General features: G+C 47.3%; 2 protein-coding genes across 2 annotated transcripts in view; both read right to left on the bottom strand.

Moving 5' to 3' along the window:
• Glis1 (GLIS family zinc finger 1) overlaps positions 1 to 17,560 on the bottom strand; it is a 68,447-nt gene extending 50,887 nt beyond the window's left edge. Inside the window, exon 1 of the mRNA XM_090333745.1 lies at positions 16,699 to 17,560. Within this exon, the coding sequence (XP_090189871.1) occupies positions 16,699 to 17,493 (795 nt within the window). The 5' untranslated portion in view covers positions 17,494 to 17,560. The remainder of the gene's footprint in view (positions 1 to 16,698) is intronic.
• Positions 17,561 to 17,762: 202 nt separating this feature from the next.
• The window catches only part of LOC150061802 (zinc finger protein GLIS1-like), a 116,044-nt gene continuing 115,723 nt past the window's right edge, over positions 17,763 to 18,083 (bottom strand). Inside the window, exon 4 of the mRNA XM_090333989.1 lies at positions 17,763 to 17,766. Within this exon, the coding sequence (XP_090190115.1) occupies positions 17,763 to 17,766 (4 nt within the window). The remainder of the gene's footprint in view (positions 17,767 to 18,083) is intronic.

The raw sequence follows: 18,083 nt of genomic DNA, 5'->3' as shown, positions 1-18,083 counted from the left end.
CCAGCAAATAACTGTTGAATGAATAAACACATGTCTCTCCATGGTAGAGGGCAGGTATCAGTACTGCTCTCATTTACAGCCTCCCATGAGGTCCTCTTCTCAGAGTTGGTTTCTAGGTCATCTACCCAAACACCATTCTATAGACGAGAGAATGGAAGCTTCAGAAATCTAGAGTCATGTAGCATGGGCCCCTATGATTGGGTTTGGGAGGTCCTGATGCCTGCTGGACTCCAAGATGGGCAAAGAAAGCAGCCTCATAGTTCTTGTGTCTAAGTTACATGTGAGTCCCAATTGTGCCATTATTAAGGGATCACTGTGAGCTTAGATTGCTGTGCAGACCAGATGTGAATGTAGTAAAAGCCCAGAGAGGAAAGCTAAACCAAGCCAGGGTTGACCACAGCCTACTAGAGGGAGGCCACCTCCCTTCCTAAAGCTGAGGCTTTGGCCTCCTTCATGAGGCCTTCTTCAGCAATCAGTGTAGTCACTCTGGGCAGAGCAGGCAGCCTGTCTGGACCTCCATCTCAGCTGGGTCCTTACTGGACATGTTGGCCCTGCACAGAGGACTCTGGGGCCAAGTTGGAAAACTGCTTGCCAGCCTCACGCTTTCCAGCAGCTGATTAGTAATCTGGAGAAAAGGGCTTATTATTAACCAACCCTTGGGAAACAACCACCAAAGACACTAACCATGTTCTTGAGAAGGCCTCCAGAATTAAATTACCTATCAGTTAACAAGAACAGGGTATAGATTCCAGACATATCTGGGCATGATTGTTATAAGAAGCACGTGCCTTCAATGTCCTCCACACACATCTCCTACCCTCCTGCTCAGTTACCTTGGTTGTGGCAGCCGGTAGACAATCTCTGTTGCTATCCCTCCATTTATCCAGCCTTCCTCCAGCTCCATTTTCTGGCTATACACTCTCAGCATCTGACTGTATACTATTCCCTTTCCTGGGATGCCTTTTACTCTCTTGCACATAGGTAATTCTCACTTTACCTCCCTCCTACAGGCTCCCCACTCCGGCTCCAGTTCATTTTCCGCTGGAGCACCTGTCATATTGCTGTGTAACTTGGGTTTTGAGTGTTATCTCCTTGTTGGACTCTATGCATCTCTATGGCAGGTTCTTAGCCAGCCACCATGGAATACAAGTCTGGCCTTCTGGTCCATGAATTCCATAGGTTCCCTACCTCCCTCTACTAGTCCTCTCCAGTCTCTCTCAGAGTATCACTTCTATAGCTGAAAAACTCAAAGCAAGATTCAGTCCCTTAGAGAAAGGAGTGAAGGTGTGCATGTGGAATGAAGGTAAGACATGTGGCATCTCCCATAGAGAGCTACTCCTCAACAGCCGGGTACAGTAGAGAGGCTGGCCCATTGAACACCCTGCTATGGTGGCCAGGGTCTTGGAGCAACTCCATGAAGGCTAAGGAAGTAGACTGCTGGCTCTGGAGATGCAAGTTCAGGCTCATGGTTTCTAAGCCTATAGTGGCCTGACCACTTGCAGTGCAGCTGACTTCTGTAGTTGGCAGCCCCATGGTCCTGCCTGTAAATTCTGAGTGGGAATGCAGAGTTCTAGCTGGTTTCTTCTGCTTATAACTGAGAAACCTGGCAGGAGCAGTTTCTTCCTAATCTAGCCCCTAATCTTATCCAATGCCTGAACCTTTCAGGAGGCCCTTGTCTGTCTACTCCATTGTGTTCCTCTGACACCTCCAAGTTGACAGCGCTCCTTCTCCCATGTATTCCCCTTTCTTTAAAGACCCTGAGAGTTCATTAGCCACCTTGAGAAGAAAGTGATGGCCCCAAGTCATAGGCTGGAACTTGAAGACCACAGAGAGAGGCTGCTTGCTATTACAAAAAGCATGAGGCTGGGTCCTCCAGGGTAACTTCACTTCTTCCAGCCTCCACAAAGTGATGGATGGATGAAGTGAGAGGTTAGGACACATGAATCTTGACTGTTACTATTTACTCATCCTTAGCCTTTCTCAAAGAACATTAGCAAAGCTGTTTGTGAGAACAGACCTAACATTTTGTTCTGTGAGTGCATTATCAATATATTAATCATATACTCTCTTATATGTATAGCCTTCCTTCAACCATTAACCTCGTGTGGCTTTTACTAAGGCCTGCTAAGGATTATCTAGGCAAAACAAGCTGGCTAGTTTGCTTCCTTAACCAGACAAAAAGAAATTTTCAATTTGACAAGTTGCCCCCTTGCCTTGGCTACTAGAAAACTCCAGAATATATAGGGTTCAATCACAATAGCTAAAGGAGTTGGGGTTTTTCTATATCTGTACGCCCTTTTCTCTCACCTACATTAATTTAACTGAGCATAGTCTTTTGTTGCAAAATACCCATGAATTCTTAATGGAAGATAAGAAACCATTGATAAGGATCACAAAACTATATAGCATAGAACATCATAGATTAGATTAGCAGATTAGAACATCATAGCAGGACTTTGGGTGTCTCTTCTACTTACCTCTTTCCACAGAGGTTGCAACTGAACTCAGAGGAGGGAAAGGGTACAACAAGGCTTGGCTTGCACTCTGAGCACTCCCAGTCCCTGCAGACTTGCTTTTGTAGCCATGCCCATCAGGCTTAGCAGGCATAGTACCCAGAGTCCACAATGCTTTAGAGGCCCATGAGGATATTTAAAATTACTTTAAAATTGGAAGGTTAAAGTGAACTTTTAGGTCAGAAAGTTTTAATGCATGACACTAATGATTGTCTTTATACCAGTACTGCCATAAAACACAATTTCTAGTCTCCTGGTGAAGTGGTTCATGAACATCACAATGATGCCCCTGCGTTCCACCTGCCCAGTCACCTGGAACCCAGGCCTACCCTGTGCTTATCTTTCTGATGATCACGACTGTGCCAGGGAAAGCATTGCCCTACCAGGTGAATCTAATTTAGATCTTGAGTAACCACCTCAGACAGCTCTTGAAAGGCTGAACTTACTGCTCCAGCTGTGGGAGGGGTCTGGGCTGATTTCACCAGCCAGTCCTCAAGGCAGACCTTCCTGGTTCACAATGTGGAGACAATTAGAGGGCTGGCACTTTCAGGGAGTTAGCCACTGGCTTCCTACGGAGGTGTTGACTGCAGGCAGCAGCCCCTCTGTTCTTATCGATTGGAGCTGCAAGCAACTTTGGCTCTGCAGACCATACCTGACTTATACAGCACTTAGCTGACTTACTTGGGGGCAGTGGTGGGAACAGAGCCCAATAAACACCACACCTAGCAAATGTAGCAACAGCACTTAGGCAACTCCAGGAATAGTCTTCACCAAAGACCACCACGTGACCCCAATCCCCACTGCTCCCCACCTTATCAGGAAGATAGCAATGGTTTCAAAATGATTGCCATAAAGGGGGAGTAGTCAACATCAGGCAGAGGGAGCAAGGATGTTATTTCCACTGAACAAACAGGTAAATTGAGACCAGAACAAGGCAATAGCAGGGCCACCCAAGATCATGTTGAACAGGGACCAGGAAAAATGCTAGATGAAGAATCTAGGTCTAGAAGCGTCAAAGTAGGCCCAAGTCCTTCTAGGACTACTGTGCCTCAGGCTTACCTGGATTCTAGGTCTTACCAACTTGTCAGACAGCCTCAGGACTCCCCACCCCTGTCTTCTGCCCCAGTGCCTATAGCCCAGATTTGCTGCAGTGCCCTCCTCCCTGCCTGGTTCCATTTCCTTCTTAGAGTTAGAGCCCTAGGTCACTGCCTGGACTTTTCTCCTACTCCCTTCCTTCTCCCCCCCGCCCCTTCCCTCACATGCTGTTCTCCTCTGTAAGGCATTCTCTCCTATCATCCTACAGGTAGGAGACTTGGTTCAGCCAAACCTTCTAGTGAAAGTCAAATAGTGGGCTCTAAATCCATCACAAGTTTCATGTGGAGCTGTTCAGTTAGTTAAGATGCCTTGCAGGTCCTGGCCGAGGAGACCTTACTGCAAAACGTAGAGCAATCATTTGACCAATCACCATGACATAGAGGTTGTCTTTACCAAAAGCACTGTACTCCCATATCTCAGCCTTTGAGCCTCAATTTTCTCATCCATAAAATGGGACAGTGATGCTATCATCGGAAAATTCAGTGAGAAAATACACAGGGGGTTTTGCTTGGTATCTAGCGGTGAGCAGACTCCTAATCAGTGCTGCCTGCCTTAGTTCTCCACACTTCTAAGTGGCTGCATTGAATGCAGTACTCATTTTCACTGCTGCATTCTTGGCTATATCAGACCTTTTGTTGCCAATTAATGCAAAATTGTACTCCTGCCCCACCTCTGTGCCCACAGCCATTAAAACAGGATCCTTGGAGACGGAATTAATAGTGAACAGCTGTAGCATCAGCAACTAATTACTCAACATCTAGTGTATGGAGGACCTGATTATAACTTTCCTTCTAAGCTGAGGAAACATGGGAAACTAGACCAGAATACTTCCTTTCTGGGCTTCAATTTCCAAAATGGGGATTGTCCAAGTTCTTGTCTGTATCTGATGCACCAAGCACTCCTGGACCTGGATAGGGTCTCTCCTTTACCTGAGATTGTAGACAGAGAAGTCTCCTCAGCATGTTCACAATGCAAACATCTACTTCATAGGGCAGACCTACTAACATCCTGCCTGGGCCTTCCCAGCACTCTCTCTCAGCATATCTCAGCTTCCAAGCTATGCTCCTTCCCTTCCTTCAGTGACATCTTTCCTTCAGTGACATCCACTTAGCAAATATCTGTGGATCACATACTGTGAGTTAGAAACTGTCATGGCACTAGACACATAGCCAGGAAGCCCACAGCTGAGTGGAGGGAAAATGATGACAGGAAAACTTAAACCAAAAAGTAAGGGGTAGAAAGTAAGGGGCTTGTTTTGATAGCTGGTCAGGGAAGGCCACCACAAGGAGGTAACATGAGAGCAGACACCTGAGTGAACAGAGGCTGGGCTGGGACAAAGAGCTTTCAGGCAGATCATGATAACTTGGGAAGTTAAAATGTGGAATTGACAAGACCGCCAGCACAGCTGGAGCTGATGTGAGGTCAGAGCTCAGTCTGGTTCCACCTACCCGATTCTCATCTGCCTCTCCTTCCTCCTCCCTTGAGCCATGCCAGAACTGCAAAAATGTAGCTACAACTGCGTGAATGCTTGAATTCAAAGGACCATCAAGATGCTGGACAGTTGAGGAAACTGAACCCCTAAAGAGGTGGGATGATTTACTCTGATCTATAGCAGTTTGAGAGCAGCAGTGGAAGGAAATGGAAGCTGGACTGTCAGGATCAGGAGACCTAAAAGGGTTACAAACTTCATCTAAACCAAGTCCTACGCACATATAGAAACTGAAGCTCCAAGGTTCTCCAGTTGGCTTCTTGCTGATGAGGAAAAGAAAGGGTGGGAGCTGGGGAAGCAATGTGTTCATTCCCATGCTCACTGTGGGTCTTTGTTCGAGCCATGCTTCCTCTGGGCCTAATGTCCACAATCATCTGTCATTCTTCTAGTCCAGGGCTCGTCAGGTATGAGCTGTGTATGGTATGCCCCAGACTACCAGAAGGAAGGCGATTCCAACAAAGCTGAGACTACACATGTACCATTCCTGCCATTTGACTTTCAGCAAGGCATTGTATACCTTGGGCCTCAAGATGCCACTGGGTACACAAGGGCTAGGATGAGCATCAGATGAGATGCTGAAACTTATAATTTTCTTCTCCAGTGCATATAACATGAGCCAGTGTTCTTCAGGATTGGAAGCAAGGCAGTTAAGCCCTCATCATAGGGCCCAACATGCTATTGGCACTCAATAGATGTAGCTCTGTCTAACAGGCAGGGTGTATGCAGGCTGGAGGAAAGAATGCTGAGCTACAGTTCTTTTGTAAATGAGCCAAATCTCTATGGGCCTCAGTTTCCACATTTACAAACAGGAGAAATATTAATCCAGGCAGTTGAATCTATGGTCTGAATGAACCCCTTCCACAGATCTAGATGCCTGAGAGGATCTGAGACCCAGAAGGCTCCCAGAGTTTCTGCTTGGGACCAAACACAAGTTCTAATCAGTCATATTCTCTAGCAATAAAAACTGGTCAGAAATAACTCTGTAGGCCAAACTGACTGAACTTAAGTTCAGTATGCTAGGCAGCATACATTTGTGGGTAAATGAGGATACAAAGGGTAACTGTAAGCAGTGGGGATTATGGGGAAGAGACCTAGGGACATGAGGTAGAATCTTAGATGTGACCCTGTGAACTTTAGTGGCTGCACTGTGAGGCCAGGATGCTGCACTGCCTTATGCATTCCCCAACCACAGGAACTGCTCAGTAAAACTACATGTCCCAGGCCTTTGTCTGAAGAAGGTGCAAAGCTCTTTGCTTTAGTGCTCCAATAGAACAAGGACTGGTAGATGATCTGGCAGCTTGACAACACTCTTGGCTAACTTTACTCCATGCCCAGCAGACTTCCTCTGGTCTTGTCTCCAAATATACCATCCTGCAGAGGCCTCTAGACCCACTGTCACATCACAAGAATTGTAAATCTCCAGCCCGGTACTCAGTGGTATCTAGCCCAATACCACAGTCCTACTCCCTGTAGTGTATGTCTCCAACATGGCAGATCCATCCAGGGAAGCTTTGTTGATCACATGGAGGTGTAAGAGCAAGCTGGATTCCAACAGCCTCATGTTCTAGCCCCTTGCAGGACTGAATTTCTGTGATAGACTAATTTTATCATTACCCGTGTCACAGGAATGCAGGGCAAGGAGGCAGAGCTACGCAAGTTGCACCCTAATCACTTACAGACCTCGGAGGCTCCAGTCCTGGCAGTGCAAGAAGATTTATTGTGGGACTGATGGAAAACAAAGAACAGTTGTGCAAACTTTACGGAGCCGCATTATGGGAAATGCCTTTCCTATTTCCCACTGCTAAATGTGCTGCATGTCGTTTCCAAAGCAGGACTGGGCTCCGTTACCCAAATCATATGCAGACACTGTGCCTGGCATAGTAGCCCACTGTGCCAACCTGGCCTGGCCAGAAGATGCCAGATTCTGGATGACAGCTGAACTGGACTGTCAGGGATACAGCCTGAGCCAGTATGCTCCACTGAGTCTAGGGAAGAAGGGGTCTGTATTGGGATGGTTCTGCCTTCCTAAGACTCAGTGTCTGTGCACTGTTATCCTGTCCACAATACCACCCAAACTCCATGTTAACTCTGATCATGTCACTCTCCTGATTAGAGCCCTCCCTAGGACTCTAATGCCCTTTGAGCACACTACCAGTTCCTCATTGACTTTGAAGCCCAATTCCCTGTGTTTTGTGGTGGTACTGGGGTTTGACTGTAGGGCCTCAGACATGTTAAGCAGGTGCTCTACCACTTGAGCAATGCCCTAGTCCATTTTGGTTTCAGTTGCTTTTCAGGTAGTCTCTTTCTCTCTTTTTTTTTTTTGGCCAGTCCTGGGCTTGAGCTCAGGGCCTGAGCACTGTCCTTGGGTTTTCTCAAGGCTAGAGCTCTACCACTTGAGCTTCAGCACCATTTCCGGCTTTTTTCTATGTATGTGGTACCGAGGAATCGAACCCGGGTCTTCATGCATGCTAGGCAAGCACTTTAACCACTAGGCCAAACTCCCGGCCCTCTCTTTCTCTTTTTTAAGCTGGTCTCAGACTACCAACCTTCCAATTTCAACCTCCTGAGCAGGTGAGATAACATATAAGAGCCACTTCTCCTAGTCTCAATCACCCATTTTGCCTCAAACCCCATGCCTAGGCCTCAGGCATTAACCTGGGTTAATACCTGTATCGCAGGTCAAGACATTCTTTCCCTACAAATCCTTTCCTCTTGGTCTCCACCTGGAAGGCTCCTATCCACCCATCAAAACCCAGCTCTCACAATATCATAGAGGGAAGGCTTCTCCCTCTTCTTGGTCTCTAAGGCTTTTAATTCCCTTGCTACCAGAACATTATGCATTCTAGGCCAAACATCCCTTGCTTTTAGCAGCAAACCTGGCATGAGTGGATGGCAATAAAGCTGTTCTAAAAGGTTGATGGAGGGTGGGGGAGAGAGCCCCAAGGCTCTCCTCTGCAGAGGAAAGAATTAACACAGAGCCCAGCCCTTCTCCTGAGCTGTGTCCAAGACCAAGACCTGAGTAGCCATCTAGACCAGTGCTCATTTAACAGGACAGGGTGCTGAGGTCTGTCCCTATACTGGTCAAATGAAATGCACACGTCAGCTCTGGCCCATCCGCTATGTGGCTGAGACAGTGCCTATTAATGCTCCATCATGAAACTGGCCATTTCTAGGACATCTCTTTAGAAAACACAGTCTGGACACTTTCTCAGAGTCACTGTTGATTTTATCTGACTCTCTCATTCCAACAAGAGAAATCATTTCAATTCCATTTACATTAAATTCAAAAGCTGTTTTTCTTTTATTATTTTAAATTCAATTCAGAAGGTTGTGTTTTTTCATCCTTAATTTTTTTCATATTCCATAAAGTAGTGTTGAGCTCACAGAACTTGGCTGGCATTCCTGTTCCCTCAAATTTGGCACTCCTAGGATTTCTCATTGCTGGAAGAGGTTGAGTTTGATTTCTAAAGGAAGGAATAAGGGCTCCTGTTCTCAAGTACCTCATATGTACCAGGAATGAGGTATGTACTCCATGTACCCCACATCATTTGATTCACACAATGTGTTCCCTTTTATCCAGGCAGGAAACAGGACCTTAGAGAAGCCACATGACCTGTGAGGTTTCACACTGATTAAGGGGTAGAGAGAGGAGATTTGAACCCTGTGATTGTCCTACATGCTCAACCATGGGCCACCCTGCTTCACCTTTCCCTTGCTAGGATTTAAATACAATGGGAAGGGGTCAGACAGGAGCTAAGGCAGGGGTGAGATGAGGATGTGAAGGGAACTGAAGAAGAGGCTCCAGAGGGCTACAGGCCACGGCCTAAGGTCTAGAAAACTGCACTGGGATGGCTTGTAGCTGTCAAATGCCCTCTTATTGGAGACTCTTTGTTTTTTGTTTTGTTTTGTTTTGCCAGTCCTGTGGCTTGAGCTCAGGGCCTGAGCATTGTCCTTGGACTTTCTCAAGGCAAGCACTCTACCACTTGAGCCACAGCACCACTTCTGGCTTTTTATATGTATGTGGGGTGCTGAGGAAGTGAACCCAGGTCTTTGTGCATGCTAGGCAAGCACTCTTACCACTAGGCCAAACTCCCAGCCCCTTATTGGAGACTCTTTTTTTTTTTTCTTTTTTTATTGGAGACTCTTAAGTGAGAGGAACACCTGAGCGGTAACTTCTCTGTTCTCAGTCAATCCTCAGTGGGATCCCTGAACTGGGGAGCCAGAAGACCAACTTAAACCTGGCGTTGTTAGCTGGGGTGTCAATTCCCTCTTGAGTAATCTTTATGTTTGACTCTTAAAAACTAGGGGATGGGTCCAATAGTTTGGCCTACTGATAAGAGTGCTTGCCTAGCATGCACAAAGCCCTAGGTTCGATTCCTCGGTACCACACACACACACACACACACAAAAGCTGGAAGTGGTGCTGTGGCTCAAGTGGTAGAGCACTAGCCTTGAGCCAAAAGTGTCCAAGGACAGTGCCAGCTCTGAGTTCAAGCCCCAAGACTGTCAAAAAACAAAAAAACTAGGGGAGTTAGGCACTGATGGCCCAGGCCTATAATCCTAGCTATTCAGGAGGCTGAGACCTGAGGATCAGGACTTGAAATCAGCTGGGCAGTAAAGGCCATGAAACTCTTGTCTCCAATAAAGCTGTGGCTTAAGTGACAGAATGCTAGCCTTGAGCAGAAAAGTTTGGCACAGTGCCCCGGCCCAGAGTTCAATCCCCAGTACTGGTACCAAATAAAAAGAAACACACACACACACACACACACACACACACACACACACACACACACACACACACACACAACTAGGGGCATAGAAAGGCACCTCAGCATAAGCTATGATCTGTGGAGCTGCAAGGTGAGTTAGAGAGAGAAAAGGCTTTATAGTATCTACAGCAACCTGAAGACTACCATGACCCCATTTCACAGCTTTGGAGTCAGGCCAAACTAGCAACCCATTCAAGATCACACAGCCAGCCCATAGCAGTGCTGGGACTTACAACAGCCTGTTCTGTTACCTTGGGATTTGCAGTTATCCCTTTTGGATTCTCCTTTTTCTTTCCCTAATGCAAAATTCCCAAATAGTCAGAACCATTGGTGGTTTGCTTCATGTGTGCCCCTGTTGGAATCTCATTAGCACCAGTGCTCCCATCTGCAAGTAAGAACATGGGGCTTGGAGAAGTCAGGTCATGCTTGCATATGTCACAGGCTGATGGTAGCAAAGGCAGCTTTCAAATACAAGTTTCTTGCAGACAAGTTCTAATCACCAGATCAAAGATAATCTTTTGTTATTGTTGTTGTTACTGGTAGTGGGGCTTGAACTCAGGGCTTGGGCACTGTCCCTGAACTTTATTGCTCAAGGCTAACATTCTACCACTTTGAGCAACAGCTCTACTTCCAGTTTTCTTATGATTATTTGGAGATAAAGAGCCTCATGAACTTTCTTGCCCAGACTGGCTTTGAACCATGATCCTCAGATCTCAGCCTCCTGAGTAGCTAGGATTACAGGTGTGAGACACCAGTGCCTGCATGACAATCTTTTAGGACCCATCAGGGTCTTAACTTCACAAGAGACTGCTTTGGGGGACATTATTCAGGTAGACTCACACAGTCCTGAAACAGAGAGGCTGGCAGCACAGGAACTAGACTCTGTCTCTAACCTCAAGGATGGGCTAGGCTAGACACTAAAGTTTTATAGTCTCTGAGATACTAGATCACACCAGGAAATACTTGGGGGAAGCAGTGGCTAATAAAAGGGAGGAGCTGGGAAAAGGAGCACTAGATTGGGTTGTGAAGGATGAGCAGGAATTTTCCAGGCTGAGAAAGGCATTCCAGAGACAGTGAAATCAGAATAAGACAAGGCCTAACTGATTTCCAAAATCTGGAGAATGCAAACTCCCTAGGATGACTGGGACCAGAGAAACAAAATAGGCAGACATCTTATTAACTTCTGTTAACTCTGTGAGCAGCCCTGAGTCATGATGGCCCCTCTCTAAGCTCTCTGAGCTCTAGCTCCCCCATCTCTTAATGAGAGTAGATGTGAGAACTGGCATGATCTAAAGAGGTACTGTTACCACAGAAGTTATTACAGCTAGGTACCAATTCATGGGATGCCTTTGCCCAATGTTTTCCTACTCAATCCTTTCCCCACCCTAGAATGAAGTGAAACTCAGGCCCCATTTCCAAAAAGAGTGGCCTTGGCCACCTGAGCTGGTTAAAGCTTAGATCTAGGTGTTAAATTGACCCTATGGTAGTCTGGAAGCCTAAACGTGAATCTGAACTATACTCCCCTCTCCTATCTGTAAAATGAGAATAATGCTAGTCTCCCAGAATGTCCTAAGGACTGAGATAAAGAACTAGAAGTCTTATGTAAATGTAAAAGAACCCAAGTGTTTTAATAATTTCCCATTCTCCTTGACCAACTTGGATAAGGTTATGCCGCCAGGCTTCTGATCTGTAGCTCCTGGCTCCCCTTCTCCCTCTGTCATCCAGCAATAATATGGCAATGCTCAAAAATAGTGCTGCTCCAGTAAAGCCAGAGGTCTTATAGCACATCGTCTGTATTCCTGGATTCTACAACAAGACCTGCTTGATATGCAGAGAGCTTACCTGTCCCTTGGGGAGACAAGGGCCTGGGGAGGGGCCCTCTCATTGTCAGAAGACCACTTTCCCACAGTCTAAACCCTATCCAGTGCTTGGTTATCAACCTTCCCACTGATGTCCATTTGCTGTGCAATATCTGGCTGCTAACCACCCTCTCTGGCTCTGCCTTCCCTACTGTGTCTGTCCACATGGTTCTGGCTCCAAGGGAATCCCCTGGGATAAGGTTCAGGTTGTTCAAATGAGTTGTGGTATCAACTCAAACGATGCAACACTCACGGGACTGCTCTCAGTACTGCTCTCAAGAACAGGAAGTAGAAGCCTAGGGATGACTCCATCTGCTGTGACCTAAACAGTGTGGAGCTGACTTGCTGCTGAAGGAAGAAACTGAGCAGAAAGGATAGGTAGAAGGCAAGGGAAGGGTCCAGGCAGCAAGTCATTTTGTTTGTGAACATTAGTCACAGTGACTTCTGTAAAATAGGCATGCTGATAATGGTTAGACAGAATGTGCCTCGGGTGAGTTTTCTTCTCCCTCAGCACACCCCACATGGTATGATCCCAGATTCCAGTGAAGACTGCTCACAGCTAAGGTGAGCATGTCTGGTTTGTATGGACCTCTGGCAGACTGTGGACTTGGGACATGTAACTTAATTCCTGTAGGGGGTTAGAATATAGGGCCTCAGAATGTTAAGCAATTTTGTTCTAAGTTGGAGTGGGAAATAGGTTACTGAGCAAGGATAAAGAAATCTCTAAGCCTCAGTGAACAGTAATTTCCTCTAGCTCCTGAAGTTTCAGTACTTAGTCCTGTTTTTGAGGGGGCAGAGTGAAGGCAGGGGTGGGGAACAGAGTAACATGTGGTAGCTAGAAGCACCAGGGCCTTGGGGATAATTGTAAGGTTGGAACCAACTAAGCAGAGGCAAGGCCTCCCAAAAGATCCACCTTGGCAGCCATGAGTTCCTGGCTGATGAAGTCCCATCAGTAATGCTCAGCTTCCACCAGATGTGTTTCCTTGGGTCCTGAGTTGGAACAAACTAGCAAACAATGGGATGGGGCAGAAGAGTTGGACAGCAGAGCAGTGGCCAGAGGAAGCTAGCCACATGTATCCAGTCCTGAGGCCTCAAACTGGCCACCAGGACAACAGGACAGAGACATACTAGAGCCTTTTTCCTGTACTTTTAGCCCTGTTCTCCTGGGTAAGCACCAGGTACCCTGTACTGGCATTGTCACACTCAGAGCAGCCACTTGCAGACAACTGTGTACAAACAACCCCCAAAGGATCAGAGCTTTCTGGCAGACACAGACAGCAAGGTTATGTGCCCCTTACAACATACCTGAGCAGTTGACCTACCTCATTCACACACAACAGGTTTCCTGTCTCAATGAACCTCAAGTCTAGGGTCCATTGTTGATGCTCCCTTGAGCCTTGATTTTTTTTCATTTTCGTTTTCTTTTTCTTTTTTTTTTTTGCCAGTCCTGGGCTTGAGTTCAGGACTTGGACTTTTCGCAGGTCCTTGGACTTTCACAAGGCTAGAGCTCTATCATGTGAGCCTCAGCACCACTTCCGGCTTTTTTCTATGTTGTGTTACCGAGGAATTGAACCCGTGCATGCTAGGCAAGCACTCTACCACTAGGCCAAACTCCCAGCCCCTCTTTTTTAATCTATGAAAAAGCTCCAAACCCTACTGTCCACTAGGGCTACTATACTAATAATCTGAGACCACTAGTGTGGAAAAGTGCTGCAGGAAGAAGAGAAATAACCATGTACTTTTCTGCATCATCTTTTAACTCTAGTAGCAACATCCCTAAAAGGCAAAAGCACTCTTACTGCCTCATTTTACAATTGAGTATGCTATGGTTCCAAGAGGATAAGTCACCTGAAGTCAGACACCTGACAAGTGACAGAGCCAGGCTGGGATCCAGGAGTGCATGACTCCAGGTGTGGGCTTTTTACTTCTGCCTTCCATGCAGGGTCATAACTTTGTTTTAAAAAAAATCTTCACCAAAACAAGGATCTCTGTGGTTATTTCACAAAGCCCAAGGCAGAGAAAGGACTTCTAAGAAGCAATCCCTTTCCTCTCCACCTCTCTTTTTCCTGGTATAAAGGCTCTGCAGGCTTCTGATCTGTGCAGTCTCAGACAATCAGGATTCCTACTGTCTGGAGAACCAACCTAAGAAAGCAGGAAACTAATCTTTTCAAAGTTAACATCTTCAAGGCGTCGCGTCAGTATTTGGGTTGGATGTAATCTTGTTGTCGTAACGCAGATGAAGCCCCAAATTTAATAAGGCTAAGACAACTTGAGCAACGTAAGAACTATAACAGGATATTGCAGAGAGATTAGAGAGCTTCCTCTGGACTACATGGAGAGCAAGCAGGGCAGGAGCAGTGAGTCTCGGTCCAGGCCTGGCCTCAGAACTGGGGTGCCAGGCAGTGGTAAGTGTGGGCTCCTCTCTGTGTACTGAAGCCTGTCTCTGGAGTCTGCAGAGACTCCATAGGCTAAATTTAAACCAGCTGCAAGGATGGGGATGTTATAGTTGGATGGGGTGAGGGGAGTTTACCTCATGAAAGCACTGTAGAAATGCTGCTGGGAAGATAATAAAAGGATTAACTTCTATGTTAGTGAGCCACTTAACTCCTCAATCACAATGTCTCATCTATTTCCTGCTCTCCAGATACTGCAGGTCCAAGATTCCTTTGTCTATTACAGTGCATGGTAGCAGAGGCCTGTTCTAAGAAGTTAATAATTTTACAGGGAAGGGCAATTTATCTGGGTGCAGGCTAAGGCCTGTTCTATCCCCTGGTTACCTACAGTGCCAGTAATGTAGACCTTTAGATTTTTCCTTCTTCAACTGTAAAACACCCAGATTTCACCAGTGTGCTGGGATGTCACCCACTCTAGGAAGCCCTTCTTGACCCTGCAAATTTCATCTGGGACATATCACTTAGCCTGATCCCCAATAGCTCAGGGACACATCCCTGAGTATAAGTCTCATCCCTAGTGTGACAGACTCAGACCTAGATCCCCAGAGCTGGTCAGGGGCCAAGAATAAGCCAGTATCCTATGGAGTATGAAAGCAAACCAGGTCCCAACAGCCTAGCCTGGGAGAGAAATCCTGAGATTGCACTGAGAAGCATGGTCTTCTGAGACTAGGCCTCTGTTTCCACGCTGGAAAACAGGCAGCAAAGGCATAGGTAAAGGCCCAAATGCCTAACATGAATATTACTAGATCTACATGGAAAACCTCACTATAAGGCCACTGACTACATCACAGTGTCACATAGGAGTCCTCAAACTACAAGTTTTCCACTTAGGCTTCCATTAACACTGTGGGCTCCTGGACCAGCAGTAGGTACCCCCAGTGATACCATGAACTTCTCCAGGGAAGAAAAATTGGATGGGGAATTGTAGCTTATTTCCAAGGCCTCAGGGAAAAAGATGTCAGTCTCCAGAAGTCTTAGCCTGGGGACACTATAGCACATCTCTTCCAAGGTAGGACATGTTTCCATCAACTATGGTGACAGATGAACTTGGGCATCTTCAGGAACTGGCCCAGCCACAGCATGCGTGCGTGTGCGTGCATGAGCACGTGCGCGCGCGCACACACACACACCCCAGCACACTGTCAGCACAAAGGCACATGGTAAGTCAAATTCTCAGCCTGCTCCATCCAGCCTCTCCCACTACCTCTCCACATACCAGAGTGCCAACCCAGGCCCCTCTTTCTCTTGTCCTCAGCATGAATTGTTCTCTGCTGACTACTTGGTTATGAAGTGAACCCTTTCTCATCTTCCAAGGACTAGAGATTTGATCCAGTATATCCCTAGTTCATTGTGTCACAGGCAGAGGGAAGCTGTGGGTGAGTTAATACTGAAGTTACCAACTCTTTTTGCCTTCTGTTTCCTGCTCCCTCAAATGCAACCAGGAACTCTGAGCAAGAACCCTAGCTCCTCCCAGGTTGAATGCTCAGCAGTAGTGTCAGCACACAAGCGTAGAGAACTTGACTTTAACTATGGCACTAGCTCCTGCAGATCAGGCACTGCTGCCTAGTGCCTGATTGGCCATGCCTAGTTGGCCATCCTTCTTGCCCTACAGAGTACCTAGAGGCATAGCAAGTATTTCTGCTGAAGGGGGAAAGGCCAGATGAGACACAGCAGTTTGGCAAACAGTATTAAGGACTAATGTTCCTGGCCTCTGACACAAGTTTCAACCATAGAAAGCACAGGACACAAAATGATTTATCAGAGAGCTTGACACTAGGGTGCTCAGGCGCGTGCGCGCGTGTGTATGTGTGTGTGTGTGTGCATGTGTGTGTGCGCGCGCGTGCATACGTACACATACACATGCATGCATATCTGGTATGTGTACACATACATTGTTTTTCCCCATACACTTTAAGATTCATTTCCATTCGGAGCTCTGCTGGTATTATGAAGAGCCTTAGATGCTAATCCCTAATCTTGGCTCTAATCCTGCCCTGGGACCTACATTGCTCTAGGGGTGAATGCCTGTGAGGACCAGGAGGTACTTGGTGAAACCAAGGCTGTAGGCAGTCCAAAAGAAAGCCTAGGAACTTCTCTGTGTAGGATGCTGGCTGGTGGCCAGTGCTACAAGAGTATGAGATTCCCATGGGTTATCTGCCTTCAGAAAGTGGTACAGGTAGCATGTGCATGTAAAAGAGAAGGCTGGCCAAGTCTGGTTTGACCTGGAGCTCATGTGGCACCATGCCATGTGACATGCTAGAGAACATCTAATTTATATCCACTATGGCACCATGGGTATGGGAGACCTGGTGAGAACACATGGTACTGCCTAGATTCCTGATGATGGGAATCTGATCACCTTGACCACTCACCACATCCCAGCCTGGGGCCTTGTAGGTAATTTCCTTTTCTGGGGAAGACTTTCCTGGGGCAGTAAGACAGTGCAGTCTCTCCCCTGGGCTGCCCACAGCTAGGCATATGGCTCTGAGGTTAGGGGAAAACTTGGCCTTGGGAACTCACCATACACTTGTTGGGCTTCTCCCCCGAGTGTACCCTCATGTGGATGAGCAGCTTGTAGCGAGCGTTGAAGGGCTTGTAGCGGCGCACACAGCCAGCCCAGAAGCAGGTGAAGTCTTCGCCCTTGCGCTGATCAATGTGGCTCTTCTCGATGTGCCGCACCAGCTCCTCCTGCTGCTCATAGGCTGCACAGCAGTCCACCCAGCGGCATGTCTGCCGCCCTGCCACCATCCGACCTGTCAACCCCAGTCCAAGGCCTCCAAGGCCCGAGCCAGCTGGCAACTGAGGCAGCGGGTAGGGGGGTGGTAGGCCCTGCTGGTGAGGCACAAAGAGCTCTGAAAACTCGTCCATGGGCTCCTGCTTCAGAAAGCCTGATTTTCCACATGTTTCAAGCTGTAAATTGCCCTCATGGCTTTCAGTGGATATAGAGCTAGACCGGGCCCGTTTAGGAGGGCACCCAAGGTCTCCTGGTAGGGGGGGGCTCCGGAGTCCATTTACACAAGTGACTAGGGCTGTCTGGGTGGACCGTATAACTGGAGTGACATCAGAGGAGGTGCAGGATGAGGAGGTGGCTGAGGAGTTTGGGGGCAGGCCCAAGAGGCAGCATCGCTTCAGGCCGCTCTCAGGAAGATGAGCCTCCAGCTGGGATTCAAAGCTTGAGTTGGGCTCACTACCCAGAATATAGCAAGAAGGCACAGGATTGGCAAGGCCTCGGCCTGGAAGGTCCAGGTCTGTGTGCAGGTTGGTATTGGGTGGGGCCCGGCAGTGGGTCAACAGGGGTGTACGGACTCCAGCCATGGCCTGGTAGTCAGGCAGAGCCTCCTGCTTGATATGCTGTGCAGTTGGGAGGCTACCATTCACATACATGGCTTGGGGCCTGGGTGACCTGAAAGACAGTGGTGAGAGAAATCATGAGAAGGTAGGCACTCCTCAATGGAAAGGCCCAAGAAGGGGATGGAGGTAAAGCTGAAGATGAGAGCAAAAAAGTCTGAGAGTGAGAAGAGAAAGAGGCCAGAGATTGACTGAGAACAGGCAGGAGAGCAAAAGGGAGCAAGTGGATATAACGGTCAACTGGGAAGAGATGATAAAACAGAGCCTCTCTGCTTTCTTCTTGACAGACCTCTGCCCTATAGAAGATGCTGGGTTTGACATATGCAGTCGTATCTGGGTTTTCCTTCTCCAAACTATCCTAAATATTCCTGTTTTGAGTTTACTAATGCTTGTGAGAAGCCACATCATTGAAGTGGGTACATGCACCTCTACATGGCTATCTTTCTGTTTCCTGTAAGCCCCTGGCAAACAGTAGGATCTTGACCAAGCATCTTTATGTCAGCAGGCTCAGAAAAATCCTTGTACCTACTATGTCTCAGTATCCCTGCTTGCCCCCC

The sequence above is a fragment of the Megascapheus bottae genome, chromosome 6 (assembly GCF_031878675.1).
Source record: "Megascapheus bottae isolate mThoBot1 chromosome 6, mThoBot2.hap1, whole genome shotgun sequence".
Classification (NCBI taxonomy): Eukaryota; Metazoa; Chordata; class Mammalia; order Rodentia; family Geomyidae; genus Megascapheus; species Megascapheus bottae.
The sequence above is the reverse complement of the archived record's forward strand: the minus strand, read 5'-3'. Positions and strand labels throughout refer to the sequence as shown.